This window comes from Akebia trifoliata, chromosome 14, assembly GCF_017979445.1.
Source record: "Akebia trifoliata isolate Shusen 1 chromosome 14, ASM1797944v1, whole genome shotgun sequence".
In the NCBI taxonomy this organism is placed as follows: Eukaryota; Viridiplantae; Streptophyta; class Magnoliopsida; order Ranunculales; family Lardizabalaceae; genus Akebia; species Akebia trifoliata.
The window spans coordinates 5,681,196-5,696,765 of record NC_141388.1 but is presented as its reverse complement, the minus strand read 5'-3'; the positions used below and the strand labels follow the sequence as shown (position 1 = coordinate 5,696,765).

Below are 15,570 nucleotides of genomic sequence, written 5' to 3'. Positions count from 1 at the left end.
TAAGAATAAAAACTACCCTTAGATTGATGAAACAAAAGCACCCAAATAGATTTGTAGAGTTTGATGACGAGTTCTCCAAGAGTCGAGTCGCATGATATTACTACACCTTAAAATGTGACTAAATCTCACTAGTGATTTTGTTATAAAATCATACCATGAAGTAGTGAATGAGATTTGGAGACTCAAATCTCATTTATGTATGGTGTGATTTTAAATCAAAACTAGAGTTTGAGAATGCAAAATGAAAAATAATAAATTTAAAAGAATATTATTAAAAAGAAAAAAAAATAATATAGTAGAAAATGAGTATAAGATAAAGGACCACTATCTTCAAGATATGTTGTTTGTTTGAACCACTGGGGTTAAAAGTGTAACAGAAGAAAGATAACAAAGTTAGAAGGGTATAGGGAGAAGAGAAAAGATAATAAAATTAAAGAGGAAGAGAAGAAGAAAGATAACAAAGTGGGGTTGTGTCTCTTGGGATTTCTGCATGTATAATGCGTACTAGTATTTTGGGCCTGTGACGAAAAGTTTAATTTATTCCTTAAAAATAAATATCGAATTACCCAAGTCTAATAATTATCAAAATTATTTTGCATAAACACCTCAGTAAGAGTCTAAAAATGTTTGTTACTCTTTTGTAAGAGCCTAAACTACATCTCGCTCCTCAGCAAAAATCTAAAACTGCTTATTGCTCATTTGCAAGTGTCTAAATTGCATATCGCTCCTCAGTAAAACCCTGAAATTGTTCATTGCTCATTAGTAAGAGCCTAAAATTACTTGTTTCTCCTCAATAAGAGCATAAAACTGATTGTTTCTCCTCAGTAAGAGCCTAAAGTACATTTTGCTCTCCAATATGAGCCTAAATTGCACGTTACTCCCTATCAAGAGCATAAATTGTGTATTGCTCTTTAACAAGAGTCTAAATTGTATGATACTACCCAGTACAAGCCTAAATTGCATGTTACTCCTCAATAAGAGTCTAAATTGTATGATGCTCCTCAATAAGAGTTTAAATTACATGTTACTCTTTGTCACATGAATATAAATTATACGATATTCTCAACTTGAAAAAAAAAATTAAGGAAAAATAATTTCGATCTTTAGATTTCACATGTTTGTCATTTACAACAAAAGATATCAAATCATTCTTGTCTAAACGCACTTAGATTGCAAATCTCATATCTATTTTTCACAATCGGTTTAATCCATGTCAGACTCCTAGCTTGAGAGACTGTCTTATTTATAACAGATTTCATCCCTGTCAAACTCAAAGTTTAGGAGGATTATATTTTCTTTTATTTTTTCAACCATTGCAATCAGAGAGTGTTACGGTGAGTTTGAAAAACTTTTACATGTAAACCTATTAAAGGATCTTCACAAGCACCTTAGTTCATCCAATTTTTTTTTTATTATTTGAATGTATCTTATTTAAAAAAAATCAAAAATCAAAAATCAAAAATCAAAAATCAAAAATAAAAAAAAATCAAGAATTTCAAAAAATCCTTTCAAGATGCATTTTATTTTGATTAGTCGAAACACGATCAGAAACACTCGAATTTCAAAACTCATCAAATCCGAGATTTCAAACGAGCTATGTGCCACAAGATCGAGGAATTTTAAGGCCCACCATGTCAGACCCTATGCTTGGGTAGCCACTTTCTATAAACAAATAAAAAATCTTCAATCCACTCAATGTTTTGAAATCGTATTTTTAACAAGAACTTTCAGTCCCGTACAAACAGGGGTTCAGTCTATTATTTGCAGTTCTTTGCACGCAACTCTAGTAAATAGAGGCAGTTATAGACACCACAAGTTGAACAGGTCCCCAGTCGAAAGAACAAAAAATATCAATTTTTCTAGCAAATTCGTCAACAAACTTAAAAAATCGAAATATTTGAAATTTGGCATTTTGATCAAATCAAAAGGCCTAAGATCCCTAATGGTCTCATGGATCCACAATAAGGTCTTCTAAACTCACCACCTTTTCAACATTTTACCCCTCTAATCAAAAACTCGAACACATTCTAAGCCCACTTAAGGCCCACTAATATTCAACCCCCTAAATCTCATTTTAATCTCATCATAAAGCAAATCTAATCCTAACCAATGCCTTAACATAACCTAACTCAAACTAATGCAACCTAACTCTAACCACAACCCTAGACTTAAGCCAATCTTAAGACTTAAACCTTCATCAAGTCAAAAGCTCAATCATAAAATTCATACCCTTATCCATATCCATATCCATGATCACCACCAATTAAGGTTCATGCAACCCTCGATCATCAAAGGGGACACTTGTCTCCACCACCTTCACTTCCCAAATTCTCTTAACCAACCGTATCATCATTTAAAAAAAATAATTCAACCCACACCCATGTCATAATATACCCCAATCACTTCATCAAAAGCAACTTAACACACACTCCTTCTCATTAATCAACTCATTTAACTTACACCTTTGGGATACTTGTCACAATTTTCTCAATCTTTTCAAAACCTAACAACCTAATCCCTTATATAAATCATTCTCTTAACCAAATACCCACGCCCCTTAACCCTACCCAACACTCAACTCATATGGGTTGAATGATCCAACCTACTTGGGGTTGTGTGGGTTGAAAGAGAGGAGAGAGAATACAATAAAGTGGGGTTGTGTGTGGACCTTATATCCTACCAAATTGCACTAGCAATTTTTATCACAATCTTTATGTCCCACAAATTATTTATGGGTTTATTCATATTTTATAGTGTGATAAAATAACATCCCTTAAAAATTTATTCAAGATTTTGAAAATCTGAGATAAGATCACTATGGTCTTGAGTTGGCTGAGTTAAAAAAAAAAAATCATTTCCATACCTCTGAGGATAAAATTCATGGTGGCACAAGATTGGGATAAGATTGATCCACAAGTATCTCTATATTTGATTTGTATTTTTCTTTATATACGCATTTTTATTGAGTTAGGATATATTAAATAACATTGAGATAAACGTTAACCGTTCGAATTCATATTTTAACGGTTGGGATTTCGTGTTTCTATGAGTTGGGCCAATCCGGGCTTGGTATAGGGACAATCAGATTCTTAAGATCTTGTAGCGAGTTGAACCTGACCAGATCAAATCTACATTGCATCCAAACACCTACCATAAGAGACTTCTACGAATGACCTATATACAAAAGTCTTCCAAGTTCTAATAGAAGCAGCAGTCAATCCAGCCATGGCAGGTCTGCTTAGGGTTCGACTTGCCCTAATTTTATCTATGTTAGCGGTTCAATCGTTTGTTGCGATCTCCTTTTCTACTTCTTCTTTGCAGGAACTTTCGATAAGCAACGCAGAACGAAGAGTAAGTTTTCAAATCGATCGAATTTTTATTTTTTATGATGATATCTTTCCATGTTGAGTTGAGCTGATAATCTGTGCAAATCCCTAATTAGGGTTTATTTTGATGTCATTTGAAGATAACCTGCATATTTTTCTGATAGATTCATATAAAATTCGTTAATTGAATTTTAAATTCTTTTGATTTAGATTTCGGAAATATGCTAATTATAATTTTCTTAAGTTAATCTTATAAAGTTATCGGTTTAGATTCAAAAAAAATGTTATTTTTGATAATTGGAAGTTCAACAGATCTCTGTGTCTAATGAACTTACCTAGAAAATAGATTTCCTTTGATCTTAAATAATCTTTGGTTGTAAGGTAAGTGATACCATATATTGATCTATCATTTGTTTGGATACTTGAAGATTCTATCTTTTGATTTCTTAGTTTGTGCAATGAAATCAGTCCAATGATTATGAGTCTCACCATTAATCTACTGATAACCGATGCAGATTGACGTAAGCTCTCACATTGTACGGGTTTTCCTGACGTTGAAGGTAATTTTTTCCATCTTTATAATCTTTTAAATGATTTACATTTGAATTCTATATGTTATTCGGAAAATTACAGAAACTTCCATGCTATGTTACTGATTGAAACCTTAAGAATGACCTTCAAATTACCATGCCATCGATTGTTTTATTATGTTTTCTATGATTTCCATTTCAAGATTTACTTATGATCCAGCATTCATACATGATTAATGGATCTCTTTCAGGTTGAAAATACTGGGACATCTCCTGCATCTGAAATTTTTCTTGCTTTCCCACCTACCCAAGTTGAACATTTAGCACTCGTCAAAGCAGCAAAAACTGTAGGGAAACGGAAAAAGAAAACTCATGTACCCCTTACTGTAAACCCCACCGAGCTATCCGATGCACCAAATGGAGCTAAATTCTTCTCAATCTCTCTGCCCAATCCACTGAACACTGGTGAAACTGTAAATCTTGAAGTGCTTTATGTTTTAACACATTCTCTAGAACCTTTCCCAGCAGAGATCAGCCAATCAGAGTCTCAATTGGTTTATTACCGTGATAGTGCATTAATATTGTCTCCGTATCATATTAAAGAACAGACAACATATATTAAAACACCAAGTACTAGGATGGAATCTTATACGAGAGTGGATCCTACTAACCGCGTGGGTACCGAACTGAAGTATGGGCGGTACAATGACCGTTCTCCTTATTCATTTTCTCCCATAATTGTTCATTTCGAGAATAACAATCCATTTGCTGTTGTTGAGGAACTTGTACGCGAAGTAGAAATATCTCATTGGGGCAGCCTTCAAATTACAGACCATTACAAGCTGGTTCATGGGGGTGCTCAACACAAGGGTATCTTTTCAAGGTTAGCTTAGCTGTTACTTGCGTCTATATATATATTCTTTATTATCTTTTGTAGATTGCTGGAATCATCGGACGCTTAACCAGTTTAATGTCCATTCCTTGTTGGAATGGATTTCTTATTACATTTATAGGCCAAGTTTAGTTTATCATGTGGGAGAGTATGTCACTTATCCGGAAATATATATATATATAATAGAGAATCCATCATCCTACAAAGTGCATCTCTTTTTGTTAGAAGAAGGATTGATAATAATTATTGATATTCTTTTCCTTGACATGACTGGCAATTTCTTTATTCATAAGGTCACTTGGAAGTCAAAAGGCCAAGTTATGACTCACAAAAACCACCTTATAGGTCTCCTTTCATTGCATGATTTGAAAATGAAAGTTTCTGATCTGAGAATTTGACAATTAATCAAGGATTTCTTCTCTATCAAAACTTGGGAGAGATTGTTCATGAAGAATTTCAAAGATCATTTTTGAGGAAAAATATCAAAAGTATCAACAAAATATTTTTGAGGAAAATAGTTCCACTTTTTGACATACAACTATGCACTCTTGATCTATGATTATAAATGACATTAATGAAAAAAAATAAAATCAGAGCAAGGTCCTCACTATGGAGGGCTAGCATATCTTAAATGAAGAGTCTCTAATACTTAGAGGACTAGCATATCTCTAATCTACACCACATCCTAGTGTGCGGCCATAGTTTGAATTTCCTTCAAGTTTGTTCAATTTTGATTTTCATACAATGTATTGGAAATCATTGATCTAGAGCTGGGTACAGATGCATCCATGGAGTGAACAAGGAGGAAGTATCTTGGGTAGAAATTTTTATGCTTCCCTAGGCACATCTGATTGGCATAGCTAATAATCACACAACCACACCCTTAAAAGCTGACCTTTCTTCTCTCCCTAGATCCTCCAAATTTCAGCTCTAGGCTTTCATCATTTCCCCTAGAAGTCCAAGGTGATGGATGACAATCTTCCCTTAAATTAAAGTTGGTGGATAAGAATGAACAATATTTATATGGACGTGTTTCCCTGCAAGAATAAGTGTTTCCTTGGAAATAGTTGTGATTTGATTCCCTGAATTTGGGGTAGTTCTATAACTTTTTTCCACAACAATGGGTACATTTGAAAGGTATCCATGATGAACAATAATGTAAATGATCCAAAATAATTAGATCTATAAGATTTCAATGTCATATCTTACTCATTTCTGATTTGTTTCCCTGTAGTTTGCCTTAACATTTTCCACTTGTTTCCTACTTTAAAGGCCATTTCCTGGCACTTTTGTCCACACTCATTCTCTTCTTTGGGAACTATGGAATAAACAAGCTTTCTGGGAGGCAAAAGCACTTAAAATTATGAAAAGTCATTTAAGACAGCATTTGATTTGTTAAAAAAGAATGACTAACCTATGTGCAAATATTTCATTACCAAGAATTGTTCATTTTGTGATAAATAGGGACCAATATCTTCAATCGAGGAATGTATATAGGTCTCTCTCTTTGGTTCATGAAATATTTAGAGCTTTATTTTTTTTATAACCTTATATTGCATTTGTTTCCATTTTAAGTTCATTGTGTCCTGATTTTATAAGCTTAATTTTGGCAGGGTTGAATATCAATCGAAACCATCTATTAGTGGTGTATCTTCATTTAAGCATCTCCTTGCAATATTACCCCCTCGGGTGCATTCTGTATACTATCGAGATGAAATAGGGAACATCTCAACTTCACATTTACGTTCTGACAATCAAAAGGTATTTACAAGTTACAACATCTTCTATTTTGGTTATTTTAGAGATTCATATTAATCATTGACATGCAACTAATTTCATAAGAGTTTACTTGTACTCTTTTGGAAAGGTATGTTTTTTGCATTTTTTGAGATTGAACATAGAAGAGATGAGAATGCTGAGATGAATGAGTAGAAGTACTAGGAAATATAAAATTAAAAATTAATGCATTCACAAAAAATGCAATAGGCGATAAACTAGGAGAAAGTCGTTTGAGATGGTTTAAGGAATGTGCATGTTGAAGGTTCTAAAAGAACGAGTGAAGACCCATGAGAACGTTGAAGAGAGAGTGACATTTGGATATGAAAGCACTTTCAATAACATAAGACGTGGGTCTGGACAAAACAGAGGAACAAGATTCGTTTAGCCGTCCCTAAATCATTGGAGTAAGGCTTCGATGATGATGATGCTTTTGACATTTTTTGGCTATATTGTATACTAAAGAAGCCATGATGCATTTAATGTTTCTCAACTTTCCAATTTCTTACTTGAGAAATAGCATGTAAGTATACCGTTTTCGCAACATGCTTGGATCAAGCATTTACAGTGTAAGGGAGTACTAATAATTTGTTGTTATTATTTTATTAAAATCCCCTACTCATCACTAAAATATCAGACCTAGCAAGGACTCATTTTTTAAAGACTTTTCCATGTTCGACTTGTGTTGGATACATGGTAACACACATTTCCAAAAAACCTTATATTATTCATAACTTCTATTTCCAGCTATAATTTTGCAGATGATCATGATCTTCATGAGGACAAGATGGCACTTAGCAGTGCATCTCGGTCAAGTAGAGGGTCAACTAGTGCTCACCATGAGCTTCTAACTCCTCAACCCAAGCCCAAGCCCAACCTGAGGTTGAGACGCAGGTGCTCAGCCTGAGCCCATCCCAAGTTGCACTTCACTCAATCCAGGCCCAACTCTGGCTAGTGGGTTGGGCAGATGTTTTCAAACAAAGATGAAAAAATAAGGAAGGAACAGAATAAGAAATGAAAAGAAGGGGGGTGTGTGTGTGTGTGTGGGGGGGGGGGGAGTAAGAAGTACAGAGAGAGGGCGTTTATCAATGCATGTGTGTGTCTGGAATGGACGTGTCGGCCTATTGGTTTTGTATCAGCGTCAGTCACCAATGCGTGTGTCGATGTCAGTCTTCTTTATTAGACCTTATTGTCCCAAATCCCACAAATGGTGACTTTTATCTTCTCCATGATTGTTCTTTAGTTCTAACTTTTATCCATTCATAAGTATTAATGCAGTCGATCTATATAAATTCAATGTTGAATTCATGTATTTTCTGTGCAATCCAAGGAACTTGTTCTTCTTAAATAAGTACAGGATTTTTCTTACGGTTTTGGATAGAGCACTGGAATGCTGTTATTGCTAATGTAAAAAAGATCATTTTGGTATTGTGTTCGGGATCTTCAGAAACTACTGAGGAAAGCTTTCACACTATTCTTGTTGGAGAACTCTTTCTGTATCAAATTATTCTGACTTGATGCTTCTGGTTCTGCACAGTCAGAACTCGAACTAGAACCACGGTATCCATTGTTTGGAGGTTGGAAAGCTACTTACATCATTGGTTATGGGCTACCATTGGAAGATTTCCTGTTTGAGTCATCTGATGGAAGGCGTTTCCTTAACTTCAGTTTCGGATGCTCTCTTGTCGATACAGTGGTTGACAAGTTGACTATAAAAGTAAGCTTCGTATTATATACTTGAAATGATCTCCCACATTTCTTTTTCTTTGCTTGTCAGAGATGTTGAATCTGTATGAACTACTTACTGTTGAACATTGGCTGAAGCTAGACTCTCTTATGATTCAGGTAGTGCTGCCAGAGGGATCAAAAGACCCATCTGCTGTAGTTCCTTTCACAGTGGAGCAACATCTGGAGGTAATTTGTTTCTGATATATTAACTTATCCAATAAAAAAGGTTTTTATAACGATGTTAAGATAATGAGATATATATTATCATACTTGAATATTTGAAATATGGATTGCAATCATCTTACTGAACATTGTTTCATGGATCTTCTGCAGACTAGTTATTCATACCTTGATGTTGTTGGAAGGACGGTGGTGGTTCTCAAGAAGGAAAATGTAGTTCCCGAGCACAATACTCCTTTCCAGGTAATTTCAACCCATTATAGGCCAACGATGATTTAAAAATGTACCCTTACAGTTCTTGAGCTCTACTTTTTTAAGGCTATGAAGTCTCCTGATTTATTAAAATTGATAGTTTAAGCTGAACTAAACCAAGTTGTCTTGGTTGGCTTATGAGTTTGATCATCATCAGCCAAGACTTGTCCTAATAGATGAACCTCCTTCTGCCACTCCATTCATTCAAAGGTCATAACCTCCGTTAATATGTATGCTTCAAGTCATTAATGCGTTGGCTACCCTTTTGGTCTATTATGATGCCGTATCACTTTAACCACCATTTTAAGAGCTGTGTTTGGATTGAGAGAAGCGGAGAGAAGAGAAACTCATTAAGAGAAGAGAAGAGAAGAGAAGGGAAGAGAAACTCAATTTCCCTCCACCTTGTCTGGATTGACAAGAGAGAACTTGGACAATTTTGAAAATTTAAAATATCTTAAAAGTAATCTAGGGGTAGAGTTGGATTTATCAAATATTTTAAAAGGGTTTCTCTCCACTTAACGATCCAAACAAGAGAAATAGAGAGAGACTCATTTATTTTCTCTTCTCTTCTCTCCATTTCTCTCAATCCAAACACAGTGTAAGAGAAGAGAAGATAAGAGAAGCTTAATTTCTCTCCACCATGTTTGGATTGACAGGATAGAACTTGGGACAACTTTGGAACTTTTGAAAATATCTTAAAAGATCTAGGTGCAGAGTTGGAATTATAAAATATTTTAAAAGGGTTTCTCTCCTCCTCTCCACTTTTGAAGAGAAAGAAAACTCACATTTTTTCTCTCCAATTCTTTTATCTTCTCTCTCCACTTAACAATCGAAACTAGATAAATGGAGAGAAACTTATTTATTTTCTCTTCTCTCCATTTCTCTCAATCCAAACATAGCGTAATGGTGTGTTTGGATTGAGAGAAAAGAAAAAAAGTGAGTTTCTCTCCATTTCTTTTGTTTGGATTGTTAAGTGGAGAGAGAAAAACGGGCCAGTTTTTTCTCTCTTTTTTCTCTCCAATTTGGAGAGAAAAGAAATGTTCATGACTAATAAGAGTACTAAAAATTACAACTCTACCCTTTTTTCTCTTAAACCAAACAAGATGGAAAGAAACTGGATTTCTTCTCTCTTTGTTTTGTTTTGTTTTCTTTTCTCTTCATTTCTCTCAATCCAAACAAAGTGTAAAACAACGTATTGCTGATACTCTTAAGCCATATCTTATAAGGAATAGTTATAATGCTCTTCTAACTATAATACCCCATTCTATTTGTTTATTGATTGCACCATAATTGGCCTCCACTACTAATGGCCTGTTTATTCCGAATGCAAATTTAGAATAACAATTTCAAAATAATGGTTTTAAATTTAAAATAATACATTTTTGCAAATAATTAATGGGTATTCTAACAGTTTGCAAAAGTTTCATTTCATTTCAGTTTCCATGTCTTCTTTTTTGTTTTTTTCAAAACAATTTCTAATGTTAAGTAACATGAACAGTTGATCCCACCATTATAACGCCAGTCCACCTTTATGGCATTATAGTAAACCCAGTTCAAACATTTTTCTTATCCTCGGCTGTTTCTATCTCTATCGTAATGGATTTTGTTTTGTTACTTTTTCAGGTTTATTACAAGTTCAACCCTATTTTCATGCTTGCAGAACCATTGATGTTGGTATCTGTATTCTTCTTATTTTTCATTGCTTGTGTAGCTTACCTACACATTGATCTCTCTATCCGCAAGTCATAAAACCAGATATTTGAGCAGAAAGGTTAGCTTTGGTAAATTAGCGAAGTACTATATTAGAATTCGTAACATATATCATTACGGGAAAGACCTTTTTTACTTTGAGAAGCTTGGCTTGTGAAACTGGTGCATATTATCAAATGTCATTTTTGCAGAAACCAGATGGCAAGAAGCCATGTACTTTTTGTAAGGTTTGCATAGTTGAGTGTCTAATGAAAATTGGTGGTAGTTGAGGTCATTTGCATTGTTGTTCCATTTGGTAGCCATATTAGACTCTCGCACCATTTCATCAATGAAATATGGGAGAGCTGCCTCTGCAAAAAACTGAATCATTTGAACACGCTTAAACCAGGAGAATGAAACCCGATTCCCTCGTTTGGGGTGATTTACTGTTTTGTGGCATATTGAAGATGATTCCCATTAAATGTGCATGTTATTCTAGTTTAAGATGGTTGACATTCAATAATTTATTTTGTTGCTGGTTCTTACCTATTATTTATGAGTCCAACTTTTAAGCGGGCAATCCGCTTCAAATTTTTAAGGAACCTCTTCGTTACAAGACACATGGCATTTTGAATTTATTTCACGCCCCTACATTTCTGCCAAAATTGTAAACACCTCCTTGGAAATGCCACGTGTAATCCAATGGAGAGGTTTTCTTCAAAATTTAGAAGCCGGATTGATGCATTATGGCTGGAGTCTCTCTCAAATGGTGGAGTAGATCTATAATATGCCTAAATCAGAATCAGATCATTAGAGAAAGGAAAAGTTCTCTTACTACATAGCCAATAGAAAGATTTGGACCTAAGATCCCATTATTGACCACTAATCCTGTTTGCCTAGCAAAAATTAAAAAGTACAGGTTTGATTATTTTTTTCTTTTTTAAAATCTATTTTTATTTTACCATACTTAATTCACCATTTTACATGTATTCATTAAATTCCAACCCTAATCAAAAGAAGCACACATGAACAACAATTTAACTAATCCATCATTTATAAACTCATCATGAAGAAAAAAATTGTACTTAAATGTATTATTCTGGATTGGATAAGCCAGATTATATCTATTGAGCCATAGTTTGACCTTTATTTGATGAACTTTAAAATGGAAGCCTGACTCCATTTTGCTTGCTCAAGATCAAGGTTGTAAGTGGACTTGATCGGATTAGTGGTATGTCATAAGTAAAGGTGGTTGTGCCAACAGAATCTCCAAAAAAAAAAAAAAACAATCAATTTATGATAGTGAAACACTTTCCTTAGTAAGATTTTAAACTTTATTGAAGGTCATTTTACTCAATTGGATTATTATTATTAATAATCCAACACCACAGCTTGGCTAAATTTCATCGAAAACTCACTCAAAAAAAAAAAATTGTTTTAGACATGATCCAAGATTTTGAAAATGGATGGCTAATGAACTTTTATATTAATCTTAAATTTAAAATTAAAATTCAATGATGAAAAACAATTTTTTTTTTTTTTTTTAAGTTCAAAGGATTTTGTCCTCTACAACCTTAAATCATCATATCATGTTTTAGAATGTCACAAGGTGAGTCTAAAGATCCTCAGTAGGGGTGAAATCCAGGATGTCACAACGTGAGTCTAAGGATCCTTAGTAAGGCTAGTCGGACTCTTTTACCATATAGGTTGAGGCTGGGAGACGGAGCTATCTGCCTATGCCCTAATCCAAGTTGACGAATTGATCCAACAGTAATTGACTTGGAAGTACTATGGACCACAGAACGCAGGTCAACCACTGATTTTGTTAGGCTAGGTCAGAGATTGAATGGTCACGATCGATGTTGGTGCCCCGTGTCTATGTCATCAATGTCGGTCACATGTACTATGATTGTGCTATGTTACACTAAATTCATTTAATTTTACAATAATACCCCTATACTGAAAAATTAAACTATGGGCCGATACAACAGTGGATTTTACATTCCTCTTGTCAGACTCAATGGACCACATTATCATAATGAAAGCAGAGCATCAAATGTACAGTAAAGATAAACGTACAGTAAAGATGAGAGAATATTCCTGGGGATTCTCTACGTAATGTAACTCGGTTAAAATAAACCGGATTTACCGGAAGTATATGTATTCCGTGTCGGTGCCGACACAAAGGCCAGCTGCAAGCTTACCTGGTTTCTAACACTTACACAGTCGTTTTCACTCTAAACTGGCACGTGTCGGTGGTGGGTCATGAGAGTGAGAGGGGGAACAAAGAAATGAAATTAAACGAATCGGTGCGTTGTTTCTTGACTCTCTAAGGGGTAATTGGACCGTAGACGTTTTAAAATAGTTGTAGATCTTATTATGCTCCCATGTGACATGTGACATGTGACATGTGCGTGGAAAGATTTCAAAAATTATGTGGTGGTGGCAACATGTTGTAAATATCACAAGTTTAATAATTTTGATCAAAATAATAATATAAAGTCTGATTCATGTAATATAAAATATTCTGACCACCGCTATATACGCAGTGAATAGGAACAATGAAAGCTAAGCTTGCGTTGCATGCAAAATAATAACAAAACAGCCCACATTATAAGTGCAGATATTTCTCTATTATTATTATTATTATTATTATTATTTCAGTGTGATCTATGAGTTTCAATTATTGAGTTTGAATGTTGGACTGTCAATAAATGAAATACTTACAAACGGTAATGTTTTTTTGACTCAAAATTTTTCACTCGGTATATATTCGACTAATGTGGCAAGGGCACAGAACCATTGATCATTTTTCTTTGTATCGTGGAAAAAAAAAAAAAAAAGATCTATGATCTATTCCCTTGCCACATCAGTTGCGTGCACACTGAGTGAAAATTTTCGAGTAAGAAAATATTTGAATTAACTAAAAGTGTGACTTTAACGTAAATGAATTTGGAGAAAATAATTTTATTAATATAGTTAGAGAGCTACTATTGCCTTGCCAAATTTTACTAATGCCACACCAATTCTTGAATAAAATCATCAAAGAATTGCACGCAGTTGGTGTGGTATTAGTAAAAAATGGTTTGGCAATAGCAATTCTCTATGGTTAGGCTTTGAGGATAATTATATAATATCTTTAGAAATTGTTGTATTGAAATGAACCACAATAATCTCTTATCTCTTAAATTGAAGGACTCATACCCACGACCTCTAGGTTGTTTTGCAATATGTCTAACCAACTGAGCTATGAGTCTAAGCCCATGTCAAGTTATTATTTTTTAAGTTATAAGCATTATATTTATTATATTCAACTCTCCTTAAAAATATTAGTTTATTTGGATATTTTAAAATACAAAACTTTATTGATATTATTAAAATCTTGGATATATTTAATTAAATATCTTATTTATATTTTCTCTAATTCCGTTGAAGATAAATTATAGGACTAAGAATAATTTATGAGTCGTGCTGGAGTGACCTCAAGTTGAAACCTCATATTGCACTTCTTGACATGAAAGTAGATAGAAATCATAGATGCTTTTCACTTGTATCTCGATGAAAAGCATTTATGGTTCCCATACACTTTCACATGAAAAAGTGCAATATTAGGCTCCAGGCTAAGGTCACTTCAACATTATTGATAATTTATATAAAAGATGTATTCATTTTATCTACCAGATCAACATTTATATGTACAAAATTTATTATTGAATGTAAGTGCCAACTTAATTAGTTAAGTCTTTGGGTGATGATATCAAAGACCTAGGATCAAATCTCGTTAGAATCTAGTTAGTGAACTTATTAAAAATTGTCTTACCAATATTACTGGGGGAATATAATACATGAGTCATACTTTCACTAACTTCCTAGAACACTACGTTCAACATTAATTGTTGTGGTATGCATAAAAATGCTTTTCATGTAAAAAGAAATAAAGCATTAATTAAATAATTTAAAAAAATGGGTAAAATGTAAGATTAGGTTTGCCTCTCTTGACCAAAAGTAAACATTGTTTTATTTTTATTTTTTATGGGGATCTAATGGTGAAATTTTAATATTTTTAGTTAATAAATCAAAATTTGAAAGGCACTTTGCAATAAATCAAAATTTCACCGTTAAATAATCAACATAAAGCAATGTTAACTTTTGTACCTTAAACCTTTCTTTTCAAAGGGATAAAGCTAACATCACAAATTTTGTAGAGAAATATTACTAAATTACCCACCCTCCCCACCGCGTAAACTATTAGAGGCCAAGACCTTCTCATGATTTGCTCGATATGTTGTACTCAAATATTTAAAAGTTTGTTTTCGTATGCACCGACATCTATGCATAATTGATGTCAAGATATATACATTAGGAGTTGATTTTGTCTTACACAGAGAATCCTGAGCACATGTTTACCTAAACAGATCTACAATCTGAAAACTATGTTTCAAGTGCATCATATTCATTAAATAAATGACTGATGTGCACCGCTTGTCTTGTTCTTTTTTATTTTTTTTTATTTTTTAAAGATTAAACAAACCTAATATGCGTGTTATTAGTATCAAAATGATGACCTCCCTCATCAATAATGAAATAAAAAGATGTATTCATTTTATTTACCAGATCAACATTTATACGTACAAAATTTATTATTGAATGTAAATGCTAACTTAGTTGGTTAAATCTTTGGGTATGATATCAAAGACCTGAGATCAAATCTCACTAGAACCAAGTTAGTGAACGCATTAAAAATTATCTTACCTATATTACTGGGGGAATATGATACGTGAGTCATACTTTCACTAACTTCCTACAACACTACGTTCAACATTGTTGTGGTATGCACAAAAATGCTTTTCATGTAAAAAGAAATTAAACATTAATTTAAAAAAAAGGTAAAATGTAAGATTAGATTTGCCTCTTTTGACTGAAAGTAAACATTGTTTTTTGTTGAAGATTAATGGTGAAATTTTAATATTTTTATTTAATAAATCAAAATTTCACCGTTAAATAATCAAGAAAACGCAATGTTAACTTTCATATCTTAAACCTTTATTTTCAAAGGGATAAAGCTAATATCACATATTTCGTAGAGAAATATTTTAAATTCCCCCCCCCCCCTCCCCCCCCCTTTATTTTCAAAGGGATAAAGCTAATATCACCCCCCCCCCCCCCCAAAGCTATTAGAAGACTCATATGAGTCCAA

At 33.6% G+C, this 15,570-nt stretch overlaps 1 protein-coding gene across 1 annotated transcript; it reads left to right on the top strand.

Moving 5' to 3' along the window:
- Positions 1 to 3,180: 3,180 nt before the first annotated feature.
- LOC147385792 (Ribophorin I) lies at positions 3,181 to 10,668 on the top strand. The gene is made up of 8 exons (XM_086422797.1): positions 3,181 to 3,351; positions 3,842 to 3,886; positions 4,108 to 4,739; positions 6,362 to 6,509; positions 8,062 to 8,241; positions 8,370 to 8,438; positions 8,586 to 8,675; positions 10,308 to 10,668. The coding sequence occupies exons 1-8, from the start codon at positions 3,226 to 3,228 to the stop codon at positions 10,431 to 10,433; spliced, it is 1,416 nt and encodes a 471-aa protein (XP_086278923.1). The 5' UTR covers positions 3,181 to 3,225; the 3' UTR covers positions 10,434 to 10,668.
- Positions 10,669 to 15,570: the final 4,902 nt, after the last annotated feature.